This window comes from Brachyhypopomus gauderio, chromosome 1, assembly GCF_052324685.1.
Source record: "Brachyhypopomus gauderio isolate BG-103 chromosome 1, BGAUD_0.2, whole genome shotgun sequence".
NCBI lineage: Eukaryota > Metazoa > Chordata > Actinopteri > Gymnotiformes > Hypopomidae > Brachyhypopomus > Brachyhypopomus gauderio.
Genome location: NC_135211.1, coordinates 11,345,657 through 11,368,125, shown reverse-complemented (window position 1 = coordinate 11,368,125; position 22,469 = coordinate 11,345,657). Strand labels below are relative to the sequence as shown.

The window sequence follows — 22,469 nt, the reverse complement described above, 5'->3', positions numbered from 1 at the left end:
GCAGGGACCTTTGTTTTGCATCGCCTCCCAATTTGCATTTATTTCTCAGGTTTTCCACGCGACGTTCCTGCCGCCAGAAGCTGAGCGCATACCTCCGCAATTGCACGCTCCACTTTCCAGAGTTCCACGTTTGGGAAACTCAAGGAAATTTGAATAATTTGATAGACTGATAGTTGGGACGGGAAATTGTATGTATTTTGCGCCACGTTTTAGACGTCCACTTGCGGAGACACGTGCGATACGAGTAAACAGTCGCCTTCTCACAAGGCTTGTCGTCAGCTCGCGGATTCATTTCGATTTCTCCATTTTCCTCTGTCGCAAGAGCAGTACAGTAGCTACAGTTTGCGCGTCTGGTTAGTTATTTCAGGATGTCGGAGGTCTTGCCATACAACGAGGAAAATATGACTCATTACAGCAACGACGGGGACGAAGAACACCTTTCCTTCACCTGTCGCCTGCAAGACACCAACAACTTTTTCAGTGGTAACCAGAATAAGCGACCGCCAAAGCTTGGACAAATTGGGAGAAGCAAAAGAGGTATCAGAAATCCTTTGTTTATTGTTTGTCGCCGTCAAAAGCGAATTTCCTTTATATACGCAAATAGTATTAGATGGTGTTGCGCTCCGTGTAACCGCCTCATGGTTTTGTTTCATTTGCAGCCAAAGGAAAATTCGATTTGGCGCAGATTTAAAAACTGATTTGACAATGCCGCACACCTTGCATGCGCCATTTATATTTTAGACGTCTCGGTTTAAACACAATGCCTGCATCCTGTCCGGGTTCTTGTCGATGACAAACATTTGCAAAATGTTTTGTGGTGGCATTGCGCTGAGGCATTGCGCTGCCTTCACTTGAACGCGCGAGATGCTTTACAGTAAAATGCACCTTTAAACCCTGTGTGCGTATGTGCGTATTTGGGGAGGGCGGGTTTGGGTGGGGGGAGGCTAGATCATTTTAACATGCAACATGTCACATTCATTCAACCCATATCAGCCTTTCTTTTCTCCACCTATTAACAGTTGAAGAAGACAATGACGCTGAAGGAATGGAGAACAACACAGATAAGTCATCCCCATCGGCGTGAATGGATCCAAAGACACTTAACATTTGATGTGTATACCCAAAGACATTGTAAAGAAGCACTCTCTCCCATCAGGCAACAAAGCACTTCACACTTGCTCTCCAACTCCCTATCTCCATTAAACAGGGATTGCTGAAGGACATTGCAGTGGGCGTATGTGGGAAATCTGGAGGACGTGAAGGAATACCGTGTTTTCCAAACTCCACCCGAGCTATGTGCAATGACAGAAGCTGGTCTTGTAAATGAGCCTGGCCCTGTGCTACTGGGATATAACGAAGCAATTAGAGAGACTGAGCAAATTATACCATTAACATCAAACCAGTACACCCCGCCCCCTTGCTGTAACATGATACACAGTTAGCTGAGTTACTAACTGTGGCTGATGATGTTAATGGTAAAATTGCAATGTCGACTTCTCTTCCACAGTGAATTTCAAAAGGGATTCACAATGTATTTAAGATGAAAGGCTATTTATTAAATCTTTGGATACATTTCTTTTGCAGTGTTGGAGGTCTGAGCAGATATTTTATAGAGAATGGCAGAGAAAAACGATAGAGATTTTCCTTTTGATTTATGTTTTTTGGATGTAGCTCAACTAAGGGATTACCATGGTCTACCCCCTCCTTTATGGTAATTTCATACATGTATTTGATGTTTCTAAGATGATATGGGTAAGATCAGGTGTGTGGAGTTAAAAAATGGAAACATTTCTGTTGCATTACTATTGTACTACATATTTACTGTAGGTGTGCCAAATATCCATGACAGAAATATGGATTTCTGTGCTCTCTTCACTTGCACAGTTTTATTAATATTTGGTGTTCATGTTTACAGGGCTTTTTTTCATACTAGTGACGTACTTTAGTCATGCATGATGAACCTCAAGACCTCAAGAGAATCTTCTTGATATAATGGCTAATGTTGTGTTTACTTCACAGAACATTTCTACGGGAATATCTGTAATATTAAAGATTTTGAGAAACAGAAAAAGCAGACATTTTTGTCACAAATGCTTCTCTCTCTCTCTCTCTCTCTCTCCCTCTCTCTAATGCCCTGTTTGGTCTGGTTTAATCTGCATGTGTATAAATCCAGGGGACGTGACATTTCCGTAGCTGCCGCGTGTTTTGAATGATTCATGGTATGGGACAAGCCTTTGTCAGTGCGAGGCGTTTTAAAGCGGGTCTACTGAGATTGCAGAAATCACATGGCATGTCAGGGAAAATATCAACCGCAAAAGCCATAAGAGTGCACTGTCGTGAAGCTTCTCGGGGACCGCCACTCCTACCAGTCTGGGCTCAACAGTCATTCCAAACACACGGACTGGAGGGGCTGCCATGGCAACAGAGGCACCTTGTGTGCAGCATCATGGAGGGCTGTGCTGTAGGGCCAGCGGGAGCGGGTGGTGCTGTTTGGGAGGAGGGCGCCTTTCGTCTCCCCGTCTGCAGCAGCGCTCGTGCTGTTTTTAGCAGTAGTCGCACCACGCCGCGTCTTGCAGCGCTGTGGCTTTTGCACGCTGTAGGAATCACGGGGACGGGTCTTTGCACAAAGACACGTGGCTCAGCTCTCGGTCCGTCGGGCTCGTGCGCGAGTGGAAGGCTTGAGCACGATTTGACCCTCGAAGGCCGTTTAGCAGCTCATCCGTGAAACTGTTTCACTACACGAAAGCAGAACCTGGCATGAGCTGCACATAGTGCTGTTGCTATATATATTAAAAAGGATCTTGCTTGGAGGCAAAAGGGTATTCTGTGGTCATTTGGGTGCAAGGAGTATTTGCATTCTGTTTGTGTATTCTGGAAATGACAATTTGGGAATACTGAGGCGTGAAGATCAAGATAAGAACAGTATTATCTCTCATCAGAAGCTACTTATATAACGCTGTGGGGAAGTTGCTCCTCCACTGCCTGCCTTCCCATCCCATTGGTGCCCTGTGTTAGAGACATGCAAATATTGAGATACCCAGTGAAATTTGCATTTCGCTGCATGCTGTTTTGGTTTGGCGTGAGGGGCTTCCCTGGCAGGGACGCGTGGGGACGTCCCCACCGAGGAGGACTTGTGCGCATGGAAACGCCTGCTGGGCGAAGGGCCGCAGCGCAGCCAGGAGGGACGTTTTTGGTGGTTTCCAAAGTAATTGGTGGAAAGTTTCTGGGATTCCGAGGTTTCATTCTGTAAAGCACGGTGGCCACAGGATATGACGCAATGTTTGCAAGGCACTTCACCCGCTGAACTGCTTAAGCTCAAAGAACTAAAGTCTTATAAACCTTAATTCAGCATTCTGGACTTCATTTGATTTGTCATGGATGCAGAAAGCAAGACATTAACAGCTCTTGTTTCATATTTTAAGTATGCCTGAATGTGTCTGTTATTGTCAGTAAAGACAATAACATTTATGAATTAAAGGGCACATCAGAAAGATGATTTATTAGTTCTGTGTAAGATAAAGCAATGACAAAATTGTACACCATCAAACAGTCACAGTCTATGTATGTAGTCTGGATCTGTAGGGCTGGCTGTTTGTGGTAAGAGAGGCACTCTGCATGTACCCCATGCACACCAGATAAGAGACACGCTGTTGCCTGACTGGACTGTTTCCATGGTAACCATTACAGGTTTTAGCTCCGTTCACTGCTGCAAAGTCGTTTGGGGGGGGGGGGGGGGGGTACAAGAGAAGTTTTCAGAGAGGGAGAGGCGTTTTTGGGTTTTGGTGCAGTGGCTTCAAAAGAAAAAGCCATCTGGATAATGCATAATGCTTTTATGTGTATTTGTGTGTGTGTATGTGTGTGTGCGCATCATTTACATACAGGAAGCTGTCCACAGAAATCTTAATTGTACCTTATTCTAATAGGGTGTGATTTCTCATTCTCTGGAAATGAGTTTAGGAACACATCTCTGCATACAGGCGAAGACACTACTGCATATCACAGAATACAGCAGGGTTTAGTCATTGTCTATTCATGGCAGAAAAGTTTCCAGTGTTGCAGAGTTTATGTGCTCAGAATAAGATCATTCAAACTGCATTTACATACATCGGTATACGTGCTATACATAAATAGGCCACAGTCTCTGCACAACCAAACTTCACAATAGATGCCTAGAGGGTCAATGATAATCTGCTGCATGGATAACATTGGGAGAATGGAACTGAGATGGTCCCTTTGCTTTTACGGTATGTGATCCTTCAACTACATGTCTCTTACATGTCTAAGTGAGGCTTCTGGGTAAAAGATGCCAGCCCAGGTGGATGCCCACCATTGGTCTCTGCAGTAGTGCCACATGCCGTCTGCATGCCAAAAAATGGCCTCAGTAGTGGAAGAAACAGAAGAGTGTTACGCCTCAGTGCTATAAAGGAAAGAATGCATTAGTAAGAGAGTTATAAGGCAGGCTTAGCATCGTGTTACTGGAGAATGACTGCTTCTGTCAGGGACTGATTAAACAGATGGACGTCTCTTAAGGCAAGCACACTGTGGGCTTTTGCTTGGTAAATTCCTCATGTACTGGCAATAAGAATTTAGTCTGAGCCAGATAGAAATACAAAATCTCTGCCAACATTTTCTCCTGACAAAAAAACCGACTGATTTCAGTCTGTTTAGAGTTAACAGTCAATTCAGAGTCTTAATTAGATAAGATTAATTAATTCAAAGCTTAATTAGCTAGTAAAAAACCCATTTTGATTCACATTTAACAGACACGCTTAATTGAATTAACAGCATAGCAACTATGACCTTTCCCTAAAAACATTTTACACTATGTTGACTAAAACATTTGCCGAACTTTAATCAAGACTATTTGAAACCAATCACTCACCACTGGAAATTATTTTAATATTAGCTTAGTATGATAGTAACTCATAGAAATGTGATGATGGACAACCTGCTATTACTAAAGAACACCCATCATCGTTCACAGGTAGGCCTATCTGACCATGTTACAACAGAGTCTGTGGTATAGCCCTGTGCCTTATCCTCCTGTCTTCCTGTTACCTGTCCCGACTGTCCAATTAGATGGTTGCTTGCTGCACTCCATGGAGTTATTTAGTTTCTGGTGTCCAGCTAGTATGAGCCTATGTGGTTCCACATATTCAACACAAAATAGTTTTTGTCACTGACCAAAACATTGCAATTTATAATTTAGAGTGAATATTCTTGACTAACTAAAATGACAGGAAATTATCAGTACCTCAGCATTAGATATGATCAATTATGTTGATAATGATGGCAATTTAACTGCAAATCAAGGATTTATAAGTGCCATGAATCCTTAGCTGTTTTGCTGTTACGTGTTTGCAGAGATCATAGGACGCACAAGTAAAAGAGGCGCTGATTTTATTGTAATAAACAGGAATAATTAATTTAAAGATTTTTAATAGCTCTTTCCAGACTTATAAGTAGCAATAACGTTTCTTCTGAAATCCCTGAAAATTGTTAAAATCATTCAATACTGATTTTATGAGCCAATATAGGCTACTTTATACACGTGAGCTGAATCAAAACAAATATCTCCAATTAACCTTTTACACACCTTTCAAAAGAAGAGGAGCACATGCATTTTTTAATTAACAGTCTTAATGGTTTAAATCAATTGTTCAATTAAAAGTAAAAAACAAAGTAAAATAATGCACGTTAAATATAAATGTCTTTATATAATATTAATATTATCTGTGATATCTGCGCAAACCCTTTAAGGAAGGATTGTACTCAGAAGTAAATAAAATGTGTTTGTAAATCTTTAGACAGAGCATATTGACTTTAGCACTATTGGGCTGTAAACTAACGCTAGGTGATGACGAAGATTAAGAAGAAGTGCACACAAAGGAACGTACAACGAACAAAACTAAAATATGTAATTTACCATGCACGAACGTTTTGCTCGAATCATTTTTTTCCTTAGTTTTAAAAATCTTGTTACATAATGTATTAATTGCATTTGCAATGCTTATCTTTTTGCAAAATGGTGAGATGAGAATAAACTAAATTTAATCTGCTTGGGTGCACACCTGGAAAGCATACAAAAAGAATGTTTTACTATATCGTTTTCATTATGCACAAACAACGTCAGCAGCTAAGAACTAAGAACAAGCCTAAATTGAGTTTGCTGTAATCATAAAACACCTTAAACAAGTGCTTCACTTTATTTTATTCAGAAAAAAGTTTATTCCAATTAACAATTTAACAATTAATTAACAATGGGAACAGGTTATAGCTACTATGTCAATAACATATTGTTCAATAACATAGTTAAACAATACTTGTTTAAATTTAAAACTGCAGCAACTGTAGTGCTTTGCCACCTTTCGTATCTGTTGTTATATTCCAGGTCTATGCTATAACAACGAGCATTTCTATTCCGATTAGGCGCTGAAAACGTGGATCCTTCCCGACCCCCTAGCCCCGTAATTATCAGGAACCATATATGAGTGTGAACGTGTATCCGCCGGACATGTGAGAGCTGTACACCTTAGGGAAGTCTGGCAGGAGCACGCCATTGTATGAATGTGTTTCTTTTACATTCTTTTTTTTACAGAAATTTAAACCACCTTCTAAGTTTGAGTTTAGTTGTCAGCCGGTACCTCAGAAAAACTTGTTTTAAATCAAAGAGCTTTTATTTAATTTACGGACATGGCAACGGACTCTTGGGCCCTAGCTGTCGATGAACAAGAAGCTGCAGCCGAGTCGGTAGGAGCGCCACCATAACAGCGACCTTACACACACACACACACACACACACACACGTCCTCCTATCCTCACCGTGTGTAACCGGCCCAACCAGAGTTATGAACTCTTAACCGCACAAGCTCCTTAACTCAGACCTGTAACTCAAGTGAAAGTATCCGGTCAATAGGCTAGCTAGCTAACTATTTGAGTTAGCTAACTTGTTAGCTAGCTAGCTAGCTAGCTGTTTGTTAACTTTGTTTAAATTTGAGTCGGTGTCTGTTTGCGGTCTCTTAAAAATGAGTAACATTACTACTGAGTTATAAATAAAACAATACGTAGACAACGTGCTTCTTATTAGCAAAAAAGCTTAAAATTGTTATTGTTAATTAGGAAGGAGTTGTTTGCTGCTGAGCTAGCGTTAGCTAGCTGATGTAGGAGTCCAGTCTCACAGGAGGTGTGCAGGACCGTCACATACTCGCGGGACTTGGTGTTGCTTCACCGGCCCCAAGTGCTGAATTCTACCTGTTTATCTACTGTTCTTTGTGTGGCATTCTACATTTGCTAATCTAATGTACCCAGCGAAAGTACAATGTGTGAAGTTGACTCCTTTGCAGACTACTTGACTTGACTTGACTAGTGCATCATCATTAATGCCACCACAAGAATGCTGTGGTCCATGTGGATATGTGCAAATATTTATTAATCTATACGTGACATATTTTTCCTATTTGACAGATAAGCAACCTTCAGTTAAACGAAAATGAAGGCCAACCAAAATCAGAGGAAAATGGTGAGAATGTGATTTTTAATAATGTTTGTATAATTTATGCGTTCTAATAAAACACTTTTCCCTTATATCTTGTGATTTGGTTTTATTCTGTATTGCTTTCCATGTTGTTTATTTCCATTAAAAGGTTTTTAAATTATTCCCTTTGATTTAATTAGGTGCTAAAAGAAATGGAGAGGGTGAGAAAACGGAGGACGATGACAAAGGTGGGTTGTTCTCTGTTGGCTTCTCTCGTGTATCTTTTTGACCCTCTGTTATTTAGAGTATGTACTTTAACGTGAGATTTGACTCCCTGCTGTTTGCATTTTAGACGACAAAGCAGCTCAGTCACTGTTGAATAAATTAATACGAAGCAATCTAGTGAACACAACCAATCAAGTAGAAGTTCTCCAGAGAGATCCAAACTCGCCCCTGTACTCTGTCAAGTCATTTGAGGAGCTGCGATTGTGAGTTGACATTTGCGGTTACATTACAGATTCGATGTCTTGAGGCAGATGTTACTAGTCTCTAGGAATGTACACTCTAGCAATCTCATTTTAAAGTCTAGTCACTTGGTCAGTAGCTCTTTTGTGTTTATATTTGATGTCATTGCTTTCTGCAGGAAACCCCAGCTACTTCAGGGTGTTTATGCCATGGGTTTCAACAGACCCTCCAAAATCCAAGAAAATGCCCTCCCCATGATGCTTGCTGAGCCGTAAGTTTGAAAATGAATTGATCAATTAAATAAACACAGGAGACAGATTTCCTATTAGTTGATCACTTTCGGAAGTTATATATATTTTTCACAGACGTTTTACAAGCATGGGTTACGGAATGGATTTCGTGAAGAAAATCTAACAATGAGACGTGTGTGTGTGAGAGATGCGCACACACACACACTTTAACACTGCAGTTCCTTCAGCCCACAGAACCTGATAGCTCAGTCTCAGTCAGGCACGGGTAAAACTGCTGCCTTTGTCCTCGCCATGCTCAGCCACGTGGACCCCAACAACAGATGGCCTCAGGTATGGCTGCCCTCTTCCTTTACATCGCAGGCCAAGTTGCTCATCTTTTACTATTCCAGATTACGAAGTCTCTCTCTCTCTCTCTCTCTCTCTCTCTCTCTCTCTCTCTCTCTCTCTCTCTCTCTCTCTCTCTCTCTCTCTCTCTCTCTCCCTCCCTCCCTCTCAGTGTCTGTGTGTATCGCCCACATATGAGCTTGCCCTCCAAACAGGGAAGGTCATTGAGCAGATGGGGAATTTTTATCCTGAAGTCAAATTAATGTATGCAATCAGAGGAAACAAATGTAAGTCTACTTATGTCATAATCGTGGGAAACCTTACAATCTTGTTTAGGCATGATGTCATGGTGAAAAATTTAGTGTAGCATGATTTGGCTTTGAGGATTATAACTGGGTTTTGCATCCTGTATTGTTGATGGTAGTCCAAGGTTTGTGGTGATTGCGTGTGATTTGAGATCTTGCTGACCGTGGCGTGTGATCTCCCATCTAGTGGAGAAGGGACTAAAGCTCCAGGAGCAGATTGTGATTGGCACCCCCGGCACTGTCCTGGACTGGTGTCAAAAGCTAAAGTTCATTGACCCCAAGAAGATCAAAGTGTTTGTGCTGGACGAGGCGGATGTGATGATCGCCACACAGGGTCATCTGGACCAGAGCATCCGCATCCAGAGGTCTGTAGACAACGGCGCACTCCGTAATGATTACTAGGGGGCTGTGGATCACACGTGCCCAGAGCGGTGGGCAGCCCTAGCCCGGCGCCCGGGGAGCAGTTGGGGTTAGGTGCTTTGCTCAAGGGCACCTCAGTCATGGCCTGTCTGGGAATTGAACCCACGACCCTCCGGTCACAAGACCAGTTCCCTACCACCAGGTCATGACTGCCCCAAATACTCTTGGTGTAGTTCCACCACTGTTTTCACAGCTTTTAATAACGTCTGTACCGTGATCCCAGATTTTTCTCCAGTAGTTACAGCATGGTCCTGCCTCCCTTCCCACAGAATGTTGCCCAAGTCCTGCCAGATGCTCTTGTTCTCCGCCACGTTTGAGGAGTCGGTGTGGAACTTCGCCAAGCGCATCATCCCCGACCCCAACATCATCAAGCTGAAGCGTGAGGAGGAGACGCTGGACACCATTAAGCAGTACTACGTGATGTGCAACAGCAAGGAGGAGAAGTTCCAGGCCCTGTGCAACATCTACGGTGCCATCACCATCGCGCAGGCCATGATCTTCTGCCATGTAAGCTCACGCCACGCTAACCTGGATGATGTTTGGCTGGACAATGTCCATTCTGCTCTTGCCAAAACTGAAGGCGAACTGCGGAGTGGCATTCCGAAACGTGACATACGCCATTTGTTTGGTTGTAGACCCGGAAAACGGCGGGGTGGCTGGCGGGAGAGCTGTCCAAGGAGGGTCACCAGGTGGCGCTACTGAGCGGAGAGATGCAGGTGGAACAGAGAGCTGCTGTTATTGACCGGTTCCGCAATGGCAAGGAAAAAGTCCTGGTCACCACAAACGTCTGTGCCAGAGGTGAAAACAACTGTCCTTTAACATTACATCCAACATGGTGGTTTTTGAGGTATTTTATTTAGCTTGGTGTTTAACCTATTTATTTATAAATCTGGCCAACAGGTATCGATGTGGAACAGGTTTCCGTGGTCATCAATTTTGATTTGCCCGTGGACAAAGATGGTAACCCAGACAACGAGACGTACTTGCACCGGATTGGACGCACAGGACGATTTGGCAAGAGAGGCCTTGCAATCAACATGGTGGACAGCAAGTTCAGCATGAACATACTGAACCGCATTCAAGACCATTTCAGTACGTTAAACTGGATTTGGGTGTCCATTTATTTAGGCCAGTTGAAGTGAATAGATGAACCGTTTCTGTCCGTTTGTTCCGTATCTGCAGTTATAAGCACCAAGTGCTATTACATCATGTTTGAAATCCCAGGATTAAACAAAGTGGTCATATCTGTCTCGATCTTCCCCCACAGATAAAAAAATTGAGAAGCTGGACACGGACGATTTGGATGAAATAGAGAAAATCGCCAACTGAGAGTCGGGCTGCGCTGCTGCTTCCTGCTGCACTGTGTCCTTGCAGTGGATTTAATTCATAGGATAAGAGCGGAGTTGCGTCGGGGGGCGTTGGGAGGAGCAGAAGTGGCGCGTCTGGTGGCATTTTTACAGGTTTTAACGCGAGAACCCCTTTCACTCTTTGTACTTCTTTAATAAAATCCATGTATGTAGTGGCTTTGTTGCGTGGGGCCATTCTCTGCTTGTTGAGGGCATTGCCTTGATCACTCATCATTGCACTGCCTAGTACTGGTGTAGTTAATGGAGAAAATAGCTGTTCACATTTCTAACCCACCATACATACACACACGCTCCCCTCCCTGCTGTTTATGTCTGTTAGACTCTATTCTAAGATATTGGAGGGTTTGAGAAACACTGAGTTTTTACCTGCGATGGCATTGGCTGTCTCGAGTGTGCAGCGCTCCCTACCCACTGGTTCTGTAGACACATGCATTAAAATTTTTTGACTTTATGTACTTTTTATATTTTTTGAGATTTGGATGCAACTACATTAGAAACCAAGAACCCCTCCTAACGAGGGGATGAGGTTCTGATATTCTTCAGGCATTTGAGAAGACTACTGTTGTAGTCAAGACATAAAAAGAAGTTTGTATTGCGATTATATTGCTCAATTAATACCTCAAACATCAGTGCTGATGGTAATATTAGCTATTATTGGCTCTGAACCCTTATCAAATGGAGTTGCCAAAGTTAAGTGTATCACCATGCTGGTGAGAAGCCAAAGACTGCTCCTACCAGCACTGTGATTTCATGAAAAAACATGATTATGTATGAAACGACATTAAATTGTTGGATGTCAGTTATGAAGTACAAAGAGTGAAAGTCATTCTATGGTGCAGTTAAAATGGAGAATATCTCCAGGGGTATCTATAATCATGGCATTTGGTAGTGGTGGATTCTCCTGTTGTGGGAGCTGATCTTGAGCGTATAGCTGAAACAAAGACTTGCACGACTGTCTTGCGTTGCAACGGGTGAAATGTTGAAATGTGTGTTTAGCTCAAGAATGCATTCTGTGCGCTACAGTCGAACTCCTGGGTTGTCATAATGGCAAAATTGTTTTATGTTGTTGAGACAAACGTCATTGATGGAATGATTAATATAATTGATTTTGTCCAACCCTTTTTTTGATGTTACCTTTTTAAAATAAATCATTTGAGTGTTGTTTTACCAAAAAGAACTGAACAAAATGAGAGAAAGACCACCGTCTAGTCAACCCTTAAAACCTGTAAAATTACTAGAACAAATTAGTACTATGGAGAATCATTCCCAAGAGCCTTTGCCTATACATACCTATACATTGTTTGGACTTGTTGCTTCAAGGTTTAAATCCAATCAGATGTGTTTACACTAGCAGCATGTGAACCTTTTGCTGGGGAGTATAGAGAAGTGCTTCAAATGAGGTCAGCTTCTGTCTAGACTTCTTCTGAGGTCTGATGCCTGACTGATCACTGCCGAGACTTCCCATCGCTGCTGCCGTATCTCTCCAGCTTCAGCTCAAACCTTATGAGATGCTTCCTCTTGTACAGCACGATCCTCTATCTCCATTAGCGGTGAAAACGCCACCGTTTTCAAGAACTTGACGTGACAGAAAAAAGACGCTCCCCCCCCCCCCCCCCCCCCCCCCCCCCCCCATTACTCCAAGTGATCTTGTATGGCAGGTGGTGGTGTGTGTGGGATGGGGGAGCAGCACGCTGGTTGTTGCACTGAATGTATTTTGATTTATATGTTGTATGCTTCTTGTTGGCAGTTACATATTGACCAGTCCAGAAGAATACAGAAACACAGGAATATGTGTGGTGATGCGTCTGAATGATATTGTCATGTTAGAATAAAACTCAAATACCCATCTTTTAGGAAGTGACATTTATATGTAGGTGTGTACAAGTCTCTGTAATCGACTAACATTTACTTTGATAGTTACATATTTATTCACAAGTACATAAATAAATGAAACAGAAGTACAAAGTAATGTATTGCCCATTTCAAGACATGTCTACATGGTCCCATTTGTGTGGGGTCAGCTTTGCCCAGTGAGTGTCTGTCCTCTGCATTCATTCTTGCACGCAAGTCATCAAGTCTGCAAGGAGAAAGTGAATATGAAAAAAATACGATGTGAACCCCTTGGAGGCACAAGGGACTGTTGAGAACGGGGGTGGGGGGATGGAGCACCAGGCTCTTACCAGATTCGTCATACTCCACGTTGGTCAGGAAGAGGCCGTGGGCCGGGGCTGCCATGTTCTGTGGGAAGGCCGTAGATTCGCAAATGGCTAGCAGTTCTTGAACCTGACTGACCGACAGTTTACCCTGGCCAACGGCAACCAATGCCCCAGTCATCCGACGCACCTGAGGCGAAAGTTTGCACAGTGACATTTGGGACTAGTAGTTATTAAAAGCACCAAAGCAGAGGTCAGTTTAACTATAGATTAACTACAGGTCCAACATGTGAGCCTGGTCATCGTCTAGGTATCAAAAGTTAAATGCATCAAGCTGAACACAAGGAGGCGCAAATCACACTGTGAAATGAGAAATACTTAGTTGCGAGCACTTACTTGTTTGTATAAAAAGGACCTACTTTTAAAAGTGAGCTCCCAAAACTGAATGTCTCTGAAAAAGAACACAAGATGGATGAAAAGGCAACATAAATCTCTAAATCTCAGCTTATTACCTCTAGTGTTCACTCACAAGCAAAACCTTAACCTTTGACCTTAAGCTTCTGTTTAACGCAGCATGCCATCCTACCTTTGTGCCTTTATTGCATTTACTCTGATCAAAACTAAATACAGCAGCTGTCTTGACTTGAAAAGACCTAACAGGCATAAAACAACACCTGCAGAGGATCAGGACTGTTTAAGTCTTAATTGTTCATTTGTATAACAAATTGAAGCTGCCTTTTAACCAGTGAAGTTTAGAACCAACACAGTGCTTTAATAGTACACATTTCTACAAATTGGATGGATTTCACAAAGCTGCAGTTGGTGTAACCAAGAGAGGAGGCCATTCTGACACAAACAGCTGCTCGGCAGTGAGAATTAAATAAGTAATCTCTACAAAGTAGACCGATATATGCCATAATCTACTGTGGCGCCATGCAAACGGGGACACAATGAAAGGCACAAATGAACCTGCTGTACTGATTGAGAAAGAAGACCATTTACGACTGCCATGGAAGCAGAAACACAGACTCAACATTACATCAGGCTTTGAGAAGGCTGATAAACACATCATTTGAACTTTCATTTCAACAACAAAAAAAGAACAGTATATTGCGGAAGTTAGAAACTGAAGACGGACAATAAACGTGTCGTTAAATGTGATTACGTTAACCCTGTGGCTAGCCTAATTGCTCGGTTACAGTGAACTTTTACACTGGCAGAGCCAGGAGGATCTGCAGAATCACTCATGTAGTCATGGCTCCGGTTACACACCATGCTCTGTGTAATTCGCTAACAGTTTTAAAAATCCACTTGAACCTGCTTTGAGATATTCATTAGGAGAACTTTGCTTTACCTTCCCCACCCCTGAACATTGTGACTCTAGACAGACAGAGGTAACAGAATAAATCTATTTACTCAAATGTCTCGAAAACGGACAGAAATGTATGGATTCCAAGCAAAGGGGAAGCAAAAACCTTTTAAACCACTAATATGTAAGAAGGGGTGCTAAATATCACTTAGAAGTGAATCACTGACTACTTGATGAGATTTTTATGTTTGTGGTGAACTTGTGGTGGTTCAGTGACTTCCAAGTTTCGGGTGTCTGTGTGTGTGTATCCTTCGAGGGGAGGGTTCTCTGCCATGTTTGACATTAGTGTTACACAAAGCAGATGATCTCAGCATCTCACAACAGTCTTGTATGAACAGGCCCCTAAAGACCCATCAAGAGTTCCCTTATGTGTCTCATATATGTCTCGGTGATTTCCTAAGGACATCTGGGAAGATGTTTAAATCACTGCTCAAGGATTAGTTTCAACAGTTCTAATATTTTTTATATTATGAGTGCCCAAACCTAATGATTAAAACCAAAATCTGCTCTTGAAATGAAATCCTAAGCCCTTTTTTCAATATCTAAAAGATGTATCAAATCCTCACTGATAAAAACAATAAACACATTCAGTTTGATGAATACTACACATTCAGACATACTAACTATTGAGATTGTACTTCTTTTGCATACTACGTAGTATGGAAGTACGCCATTCCGGTCACACCCAATGTGAGCTTCTCTTCTCAAACTGTACGCTCTGCAGCAGGGTAGATGATTCCCACTGCAGATCCTTGAGGAGTAGAGAGGGCACGCTAATGCTAGCCTGTGTATTCTGGCTCATGCCCACTGCAGCCTGGCTGCCCATCCCCCCCCCCCCCCCCCCCCCCCGGGCCCCGCCTCCCCCCCCCGGGCCCCGCCTCCCCCCCCCAGGCCCCACCTCCCCCAATGCTGCCGAGCCCAAATGCGCACAGCATCACCCTCTTGTTCGGTACCTGTTACCTAGCAACCGTCTTCAAATACACCCTCATATCTTGCTGGGCATAAGAACTGTCTCCCAAAATGTCACTGTCAACACATTGCCAGCGCTGTGTGAGTCAGGTCTGCACGGATTTTGCCATATTGTACGTCACAAAACAGCACAGGTGAAAACGTACTGATAACAGTCACTAAAAATGTGACTGAATTACTTTACCAGATGATATTTTCAGCGCACTGCATACTGTTTAATAAAACGGATCTGCTCTCAAGATGAGTTTGAGAATCCTGGTGTAAAGATTGTTCATAAAGGTTGTTGGCTTGCTGCCTGTTGTCGACAGTTTCTCTGATCCCATACTGTGGAATGTGTTTTGGGGTATTTAACAGTGAAGTGAAGTTCTGGAATAACCTGCAAGACCGTAAGCTGTAGCCTGCACAAGTGAAATCATTGAGCAACTGTTTTTGCATCGACCCCATTCATTAGGCCATTGTTAACAAACCTTTAGGTTTAGAGACAGGTCACATTTTGTCACAAGTGTTCGGCACAAGGTTCTCTGCTTATGCATTTGTGTTTCATCCTACCAATATGTCCTGCAGACAAGCAGTGGTAAAATCCGCTGATAAATATTTAATTTAGATCTGGATTCTGGTGTATCATATGAACACATATGTGCACAAACCAGAACAATCTTTGAATTGTTATCCAGACGGCTCCTGATGCAGAGCGTTTTAGTGGCAAACGGCGGTCTTGTATGTACCTGTGGAAGTGACGCTGGCTGAAAGAGAGGCCTGGTTGCACCTGCACCAGGTCCAGAGTCTTCACAGGGCTCCTGTAAGGTGCGTCGGTGCTCAGAGCGCGGAAGGTGCTGAAATCGTGCGTCCCCGACAACACAGAACCAGCCTCTCGAATGGAGTCCACATTGAGAACCCTGACAGCAGGGTGAGGCAGAGGACCAGCGTGCGGGAGAAAGAGAGAAGAAAAAACATCCTTGGTGCATAACCATTTGCGGTGATAGTTTTAATTACTGCATTGTGGCGCACTGGGATATAATGTTTCACTGGCGACAGGACTTCAAGGGAAGGTTTCAAAAGCTATTAAGGCAAATCAGGTCAGATAAAGAAAGCCAGGAGTGAAGGAGTAAATTGGAAGGGCTTCTCAGAGTCACATCGAGAACATGGGTGATTATGAATGAGAGGAGGGGAGGGAGTGTGTGTGTGTGTGTGTGTGGGAGATGCACAGAGTGCGAGTGTGTGGGGGTGTGGTTGTTGCATAACCATGGCCCTGCAGCTCATCCTGCCCTACTTTCTCCCAAAAAGTGAGCGAGGAAGAGAAAAGCAGCATTAAATATGCACGCGTTGTCCTAGGAGACCAGGCATCGTGCTCCGGCGTCTACCCAGACGTGCTCCCCGAGCGTGCTGGCCGTCTGAAGGCACAGAGGCCGTACGGATCTCCGCTGACCACCTTCGTCGTCTCCACTCACGCTGGTGGCCCAACCCGCCCGTAGCCTTTGTGTATTTACAATTCACGCACAGTTCCCTTTGATGGCAACCCTGCTCTGCTGCTCTCTCTATGGGGACCTGGACTCAGATGCATAGGCTGGAGCACCAGAAGAGAAGCCAGTAGAGACAGAGCCCTGCATTAAGTTCTGGGGTTAATTGGGCAAGTGCAGAAGTGGGTGTGTTGGTGGAGCAGGGGTGCGGTGGGGGTGGGGTGGGGTGGAGACACACGTGTTTTGCAGTGCCCAGCATAGATCTTTCTCCGTTAGGGGTATTTCTGTGTGATGTCGGATCCCTGTGGCCAAGCGGTAGACGTAGGTTCTTGATACGGCCCGATAGCGTGCGTGGAAGTCACTCCTCACACGGTAAGCTCTCGTGATTCTGTTAAACAGGGAACAAAAATACAATTGCATTTTATTACATTATAGAGTTGCATGCTGTGGCTTTTTATAACACCTGTCTCAGATTTCTAAGGAATACTCAAAACGTAATTACTTTTGAGCCATGCAATTGTGATATAAAAAAAAAGAGAAAAAGCCTTTCAACTAAGGTTTGAAAACATTGAGAGTTAAATGTCTACAATAAATCAGTGAATGCTGCTGAAATCAAGGTTTAAATGTGAGCCTCCATCACGGAGCTAATGGGCTTTTCAAAGTGTATGCCAGTTCTTCATAAGAATGAAGGCCTCTTTTTATGGCAGGAGGCATTATCGATTAGCAGATGGGCTTGGTTCAATATAAACAAACACCCTCTGAGCTCCAGAGAAAATACAAAGATAACAGTGACCGACTGCCACATCTATTAAATTAATAATAAGAGCGCTTCAGATGGTTTACTCAGTGGACCATTAAACATCCTAACAGGTTCGACAGAACTGATCAGCCGGATCTGTTGCATTTCAACCCTGTATATGTGGATCTAAAATTGCAGGATTGGAGTTGTTTCTCATGGTTTTTGGCATGAGGTTATGTCTTGGTATATTCCTCGATAAATATTCTCGAAAAACCCATATGTCGATATGCAAAGCAGGAATTAAAATGACTGAAACGCACATAAATCACTGGTAAAGACTGCTGTGAGTAAAGACTGGTGAGTTTGTCTATAAGAATGGTCTGTACATTACAATACCCAGTGCACGCATCTGGATAACATATAAAATGTTGACTGCAGTTACGGCCAGCTCTGCTGCTGGTGGTCCTCATCATAATTAGTATTCTCAACATTAGCATCTGTCGGGCATCCTTCCCTATGACATCTCAAGAGCCTTTTACTGGGTGACAATATCAGTCAATCTACATTCAACAGTTATACAACAAAATCTCATGAGGCATTAGGAAATGACCTGTCTATCACCCTGGCATCAGACCCCCGGAAACCTGTTTATAATATAAGAATAAAGGTTGTCACACAATGGCTGACATTACCGTTTATGGAGCACTCACTACTGAAAAGGTTTGTACCTTTGATTAGCAGTAATTTACCTGGGGTATTAATCTGCATATTTGATAATGCCATGTTTATACCAGCGTGAGGTGGTAAATGTAAGTTAACAATCATCTTACATCACCAATTATGAACTTGGACTTTCTGGACACAAACTGTATGTACAACAATGTGTATGGGTAAATGCATTCTCCTTCACCACAACTGGTCTAAAGGAACAATCCACACAGAGTTTGTAATTTAACGCAATCTTCTGCAGAAGAATGGGTCCATCTTAGTGGGCCTACTTTAAGAAACATTCTTCATTGAGGTATAAGCATTTTCTTCAAACCCAAATCTCATCTTAAACCCAAAGACCCCCACTGACCAACACTGAGCCTGTAGGGTCGTGATGGGACAGCCGAACACTGTAGCCGTCTAGATCAGAGTCTAACACTGTAGCTATATGTAATCCGATCAGAATCTTAACACTGTAGCTATCTGTAATCTGATCAGAGCCTAACATTGTAGCCAGCTGTAATCTGATCAGAGCCTAACACTGTAGATATTTGTAATCTGATCAGAGCCTAGCACTGTAGATATTTGTAATCTGATCAGAGCCTTACACTGTAGCTAACAGTAATTTGATCCGAGCCTAACGCTGTAGCGAACACACCCCTGCTTACAACTCATCTGCCTCTAAACTCATCCTTGCTCAGGAGGAGTGACAGTGATATTGTGTGTTTTTTAATGTGTGCAGAAGTACTCCGGTCAGTCTGTTTTCATGTGAGGAGATGCTGTGTGTGTGTGTGTGTGTGTGTGTATAATAACATCTGTAAATCTGTAAATACATATATAACATCTGTAAATCTATCTCTAATAGGCCTAAAATGTGCCTTCAGATGGAATGTCTTTAGGCAAGTTAAAAATGACATTGCAGTAACCCCAGCAATTCATTACAAGAAATTCAGCTAGAAACGTTCCAGGTTTGCTTCCCAAAAACTGACCACATAAACATACCCTGTAATTTTAACACTGCCTGACAACAGACATATTTTTAGGAGATACGATCAGCATCTAAAGTGAGAAGGGGGGGGGGGGGGTGCAGAGGAAGTGGGAGAGAAGAAACCTGACATAAAAAACTCACAATTAATGACACCACATAACTCTCGTCTGTCTGAATATGGAAAATGTTTCAGTTATTAAATCATACATTCACCACCAGAGGAAAAACATACAATTCTCTAAATAACAAACTGAATTAAAAATGAATTTGAGACATACATTCAGAAACTTAAAACAGCATGTTAACTTGACCTAGGATTAAAGGAATATTCCAAAATATCATTTATTAGCAATATAGTCAATATTTTTGATCGCATATCTGCTGACAGTATTACCTGAGCTGCCAAGGACTAGAGTTGTGCAGTTTCTGAGTGCTGTGATTTAACAACCCCATAATTCTTATGAAACTGATCAAATTTAATCTTGGTCAGAAAGCCTTAAACCTGTATCCTCAAACTGAAACACGCCGCATTTAAATGTGTTCAACATTGTTTGTTCAAGAAAAGACTAAACCGTTTAATGCTGTGGTCTACTCCAACTGAAAAGAAACAGGTTTTGCATAGATGGAAAATGAATTTTAATGCAATTTAATGCAACAACATCCTCATGTCATCAGTCTTAGAACATAGAATCAAACGTCATCCTCCCACCTGATGGGCTCTGGCTTTAAAAAGAAGTTTAAAGCATCCATCAACACTTGTTCCAAGAAAGGAGTCTGGCCCGCCTTCCGCACGATGTCTAGATGTGCAGAGTTAGACAGCGCGTGCACCCCTGTGTCGGTTCGACTGGAGATAGACACCAACACCTCATTTAGAGGTTTTAACTTTCTCACTGCGTTCTAGTGGGCAGAAGACAACACAAACCCAGGCATTTTACACAAGCATAAACAGCTGAAATAAAGAAATATCCCTTAGGCCCAGCAACTTCCACACAAATGGTGAAAGATCTGTTAGACACACAGGCAGAACATCAGTAGAAGTTAACTGTACATCAATGACATGGTCTACAGAACATCAAATACTGTTAAAATATCGTTATAACTCTACAATGTTTGTCTTACACACTCTCTCTTTCTTTCTTTCTCTCTCTCTCTCTCTCAACATGAGAAATTAAGAAAAGAATTTACCAAGAACAGCAAAGTTAGCAATTCATGAAATAGATTAAACTACATCCTCACCACGTGTAATTCACATGGGAATGCATTGAATGCAAAAACAGATGGGTCATTAGGTGCCATTTTGAGCTAACTGTTGTATAAAATTAAAATAGTTGCTCATCTGTCTGTCATACCAGTACATATAACTGTCCATTTTTGATCTATTTCACCCTCTCTTCTGTCCATGACTGAACAGGTACTTGGCTTGTGTCATTTGGATATTTAACTCAATAATTTCCTTTGAGCATCCAAACTCAAACATTTCAGCCTTGTCTTGTAGACTGAAATGTCTTAACATAACCCATTTGCATGTCTAAACAGACTTATTTGAGCAAACAGGATTTCTGTAACCATCCTCTTCTTTCAGTGTGGGTGACATCATTCTGCACGAATGTGGTAATCCATCACATCCTTCAGTGCTGGCAACAGCACAGTGCTGTCCCTCCTTATGTGCAAAACATTTGGTGTTGGAGTTGAGACTCAGCTTTGAGGCGGTCACAGCACTGCTGTCCAACAGTACAACACTCAGGCTTCCAAGGCAGTCCAAGACATCAACTAAAAGAAACGTACTGGCTACCCAATGGGGAAATCCCGTTTAATGTTGCATTTAAATGTCGAAGTTGCCTGCAGACGCGTTCGGGTGGTCATTTACTCATTAACGCAGAGAAACGGAAAAGCACAAAACTACCATTTCTTGAATTCAAAGTACAATGACAAGCGTTAATGAACAGACTTTTCTCCTTAATTAAGATAAAAGGTGGGACTAAACGTGGAAATTAATGACGGGTCTTTATAAGAAAAGTTTGCATCTGACCTCCAAGTGATTCTGCACACCTTCCACTGGCTGGTGGGACGGAGCCTTCATCACGCCACTGGAGGGAGTGTGTAGCATACCAAAAATGTGAATACCAACTTCACAACTAAGTGTTTATTTTAAACTCAGGAAATATATGCTCGCTAACTGACCTGTATTTGGACCCGATGTACTGAAAAAAAATGAGATATCGAGCACTGTGTTGTTGCATGGTGAGTTGAATGGAACATGAGAAAAATCCAATGTCACGAGACCATTAGCAAGTTAGGTAACTAAAACCCAGCAAGATTAAATTTAAACAAAGCCTGTTTTCAGCAGCATTGTAAATTTTCAATGTGAACACTTTAGCTCAATGTTATCTAGCTCTTAAGGAACAAGCCTCTAACAAAACATGTGGATAGTCTAGGACTAGAGTCAAACATGTTCTGCTCTCAGACACTTCGAAGCCAGGGCAGTGCCTGTAGAGAAAAAAACAGTTATATTTATCGATATTAAAATGCAAAAAAACATTCAAGCTAAAGATATGTTACCAGGACAGCTAACATTTTTATGTTCGGTATATAATAAATTTTTTAAAATACTCAATAATACGTTGTGGGTAAACAAACGGCATATTCTAATGTGGCTAAGAACGCTTTCAGGGTCCTTCAGGACTCTGCTGTGTTTGATGACGTAAATATAGAGGGTTGCGCCCAATGTAGTTTGATAATAGCCTATAACTCTTACGAACGTTCATTGTAGTGTGGCAAGCACCAATATATAACATTATTTTATTTTGTAGGAAATTTGTTCTTCTGTAATTTTTTTGTTTTCAACAGAAAAGTCTGGTCTTGTCTGTTTGTTTGAATGAGCTTTTTAAAAGCTAAAATTCGTACAACGTCAACAACAACAACAACAATAATACCCAATAGTGTTCGAATAACACTTTTTCTTAAAGTTATTTCTGTAAAGAGGTTTGAACAGACATGTTAACTTTAAATGTATTTAGTCATTGATGTAAGACACGCCAAAGTGAGTTCACGCGCTGGTATGTGTACATACACAATTTAGTTGGTGTGCTATTTAAAAGTCGCTCTAAAACAAGCCTACGTGTTATTCCTGACTCGACAGCTGTTTAAGATAATAGTCTAGTATAGATAATAGCATTGTTTTCGTTGTTTAACCACAAATCAAACGAACAAACATCATCATAACATCCTGAAACCTTTAATGAAGTATTTGGCTTTAGATTGTTTAGATTCTTGCATCAATGTTTTATTTATGCTTTGAATTTCCAGGGTGGTCTTTTAAACTTACTGATAACACCTTATTCACAATTTTCATTGTTTTCCATTTCATTGTCAACCTCTTGTCTAATAAAGTGGTACTGTAGCCTATTATACTGGTTAATGTGGAGGCCAGTGTGGTATTTACCTGTCAACACCACAATCTGTGCAAGATGCAGGTTTAGG

General features: G+C 42.1%; 3 protein-coding genes across 5 annotated transcripts; 2 read left to right on the top strand and 1 right to left on the bottom strand.

Annotated features, from left to right (window-relative positions):
* The first annotated feature begins 42 nt into the window (after nucleotides 1–42).
* Nucleotides 43–2,076, top strand: camk2n1a (calcium/calmodulin dependent protein kinase II inhibitor 1a). Its single transcript, XM_076995314.1, has 2 exons — nucleotides 43–537; nucleotides 1,020–2,076. Exons 1-2 carry the CDS (start codon nucleotides 369–371, stop codon nucleotides 1,082–1,084), a joined length of 234 nt encoding a protein of 77 aa, XP_076851429.1. The 5' UTR covers nucleotides 43–368; the 3' UTR covers nucleotides 1,085–2,076.
* A 4,420-nt stretch (nucleotides 2,077–6,496) lies between these two features.
* On the top strand, nucleotides 6,497–10,763 carry ddx19b (DEAD-box helicase 19b). The gene is made up of 12 exons (XM_076994488.1): nucleotides 6,497–6,750; nucleotides 7,465–7,519; nucleotides 7,675–7,722; nucleotides 7,827–7,962; nucleotides 8,118–8,210; nucleotides 8,418–8,520; nucleotides 8,687–8,801; nucleotides 9,007–9,184; nucleotides 9,509–9,746; nucleotides 9,875–10,037; nucleotides 10,140–10,331; nucleotides 10,507–10,763. The coding sequence occupies exons 1-12, from the start codon at nucleotides 6,694–6,696 to the stop codon at nucleotides 10,566–10,568; spliced, it is 1,440 nt and encodes a 479-aa protein (XP_076850603.1). The 5' UTR covers nucleotides 6,497–6,693; the 3' UTR covers nucleotides 10,569–10,763.
* Nucleotides 10,764–12,454: 1,691 nt separating this feature from the next.
* On the bottom strand, nucleotides 12,455–22,447 carry pusl1 (pseudouridine synthase like 1). Of its 3 annotated transcripts, XM_076994659.1 has the most exons (9): nucleotides 22,432–22,447; nucleotides 21,171–21,476; nucleotides 21,019–21,076; nucleotides 19,699–19,886; nucleotides 16,793–16,942; nucleotides 15,823–15,993; nucleotides 13,156–13,210; nucleotides 12,787–12,949; nucleotides 12,455–12,683 (listed from the first exon to the last, which is right to left on the bottom strand). In XM_076994659.1, the coding sequence occupies exons 2-9, from the start codon at nucleotides 21,227–21,229 to the stop codon at nucleotides 12,658–12,660; spliced, it is 870 nt and encodes a 289-aa protein (XP_076850774.1). In that variant the 5' UTR covers nucleotides 21,230–21,476; nucleotides 22,432–22,447; the 3' UTR covers nucleotides 12,455–12,657. The 3 variants fall into 3 exon arrangements, 2 of the variants coding, with proteins under 2 accessions (XP_076850774.1, XP_076850694.1); XR_013126836.1 differs by lacking the exon at nucleotides 22,432–22,447 and having other exon boundaries at nucleotides 13,179–13,210; nucleotides 21,171–21,851; XM_076994579.1 differs by lacking the exon at nucleotides 22,432–22,447 and having other exon boundaries at nucleotides 21,171–21,842.
* Between the last annotated feature and the right edge of the window lie 22 nt (nucleotides 22,448–22,469).

What these genes read in the sequence shown, in the direction of transcription:
- camk2n1a (XM_076995314.1), top strand. Translation starts at nt 369, where the DNA reads ATGTCGGAGGTCTTGCCATACAACGAGGAAAATATGACTCATTACAGC. An exon ending in AATTGGGAGAAGCAAAAGAG is followed by an intron (nt 538 to 1,019) that starts GTATCAGAAATC and finishes ACCTATTAACAG; the next exon opens with TTGAAGAAGACAATGACGCT.
- ddx19b (XM_076994488.1), top strand. Translation starts at nt 6,694, where the DNA reads ATGGCAACGGACTCTTGGGCCCTAGCTGTCGATGAACAAGAAGCTGCA. An exon ending in AAGAAGCTGCAGCCGAGTCG is followed by an intron (nt 6,751 to 7,464) that starts GTAGGAGCGCCA and finishes CCTATTTGACAG; the next exon opens with ATAAGCAACCTTCAGTTAAA. An exon ending in AGGCCATGATCTTCTGCCAT is followed by an intron (nt 9,747 to 9,874) that starts GTAAGCTCACGC and finishes GTTTGGTTGTAG; the next exon opens with ACCCGGAAAACGGCGGGGTG.
- pusl1 (XM_076994659.1), bottom strand. Translation starts at nt 21,229, where the DNA reads ATGCAACAACACAGTGCTCGATATCTCATTTTTTTTCAGTACATCGGG. An exon ending in TACATCGGGTCCAAATACAG is followed by an intron (nt 21,077 to 21,170) that starts GTCAGTTAGCGA and finishes CACTCCCTCCAG; the next exon opens with TGGCGTGATGAAGGCTCCGT. An exon ending in GGTCCTTTTTATACAAACAA is followed by an intron (nt 12,950 to 13,155) that starts GTAAGTGCTCGC and finishes CTTTCGCCTCAG; the next exon opens with GTGCGTCGGATGACTGGGGC.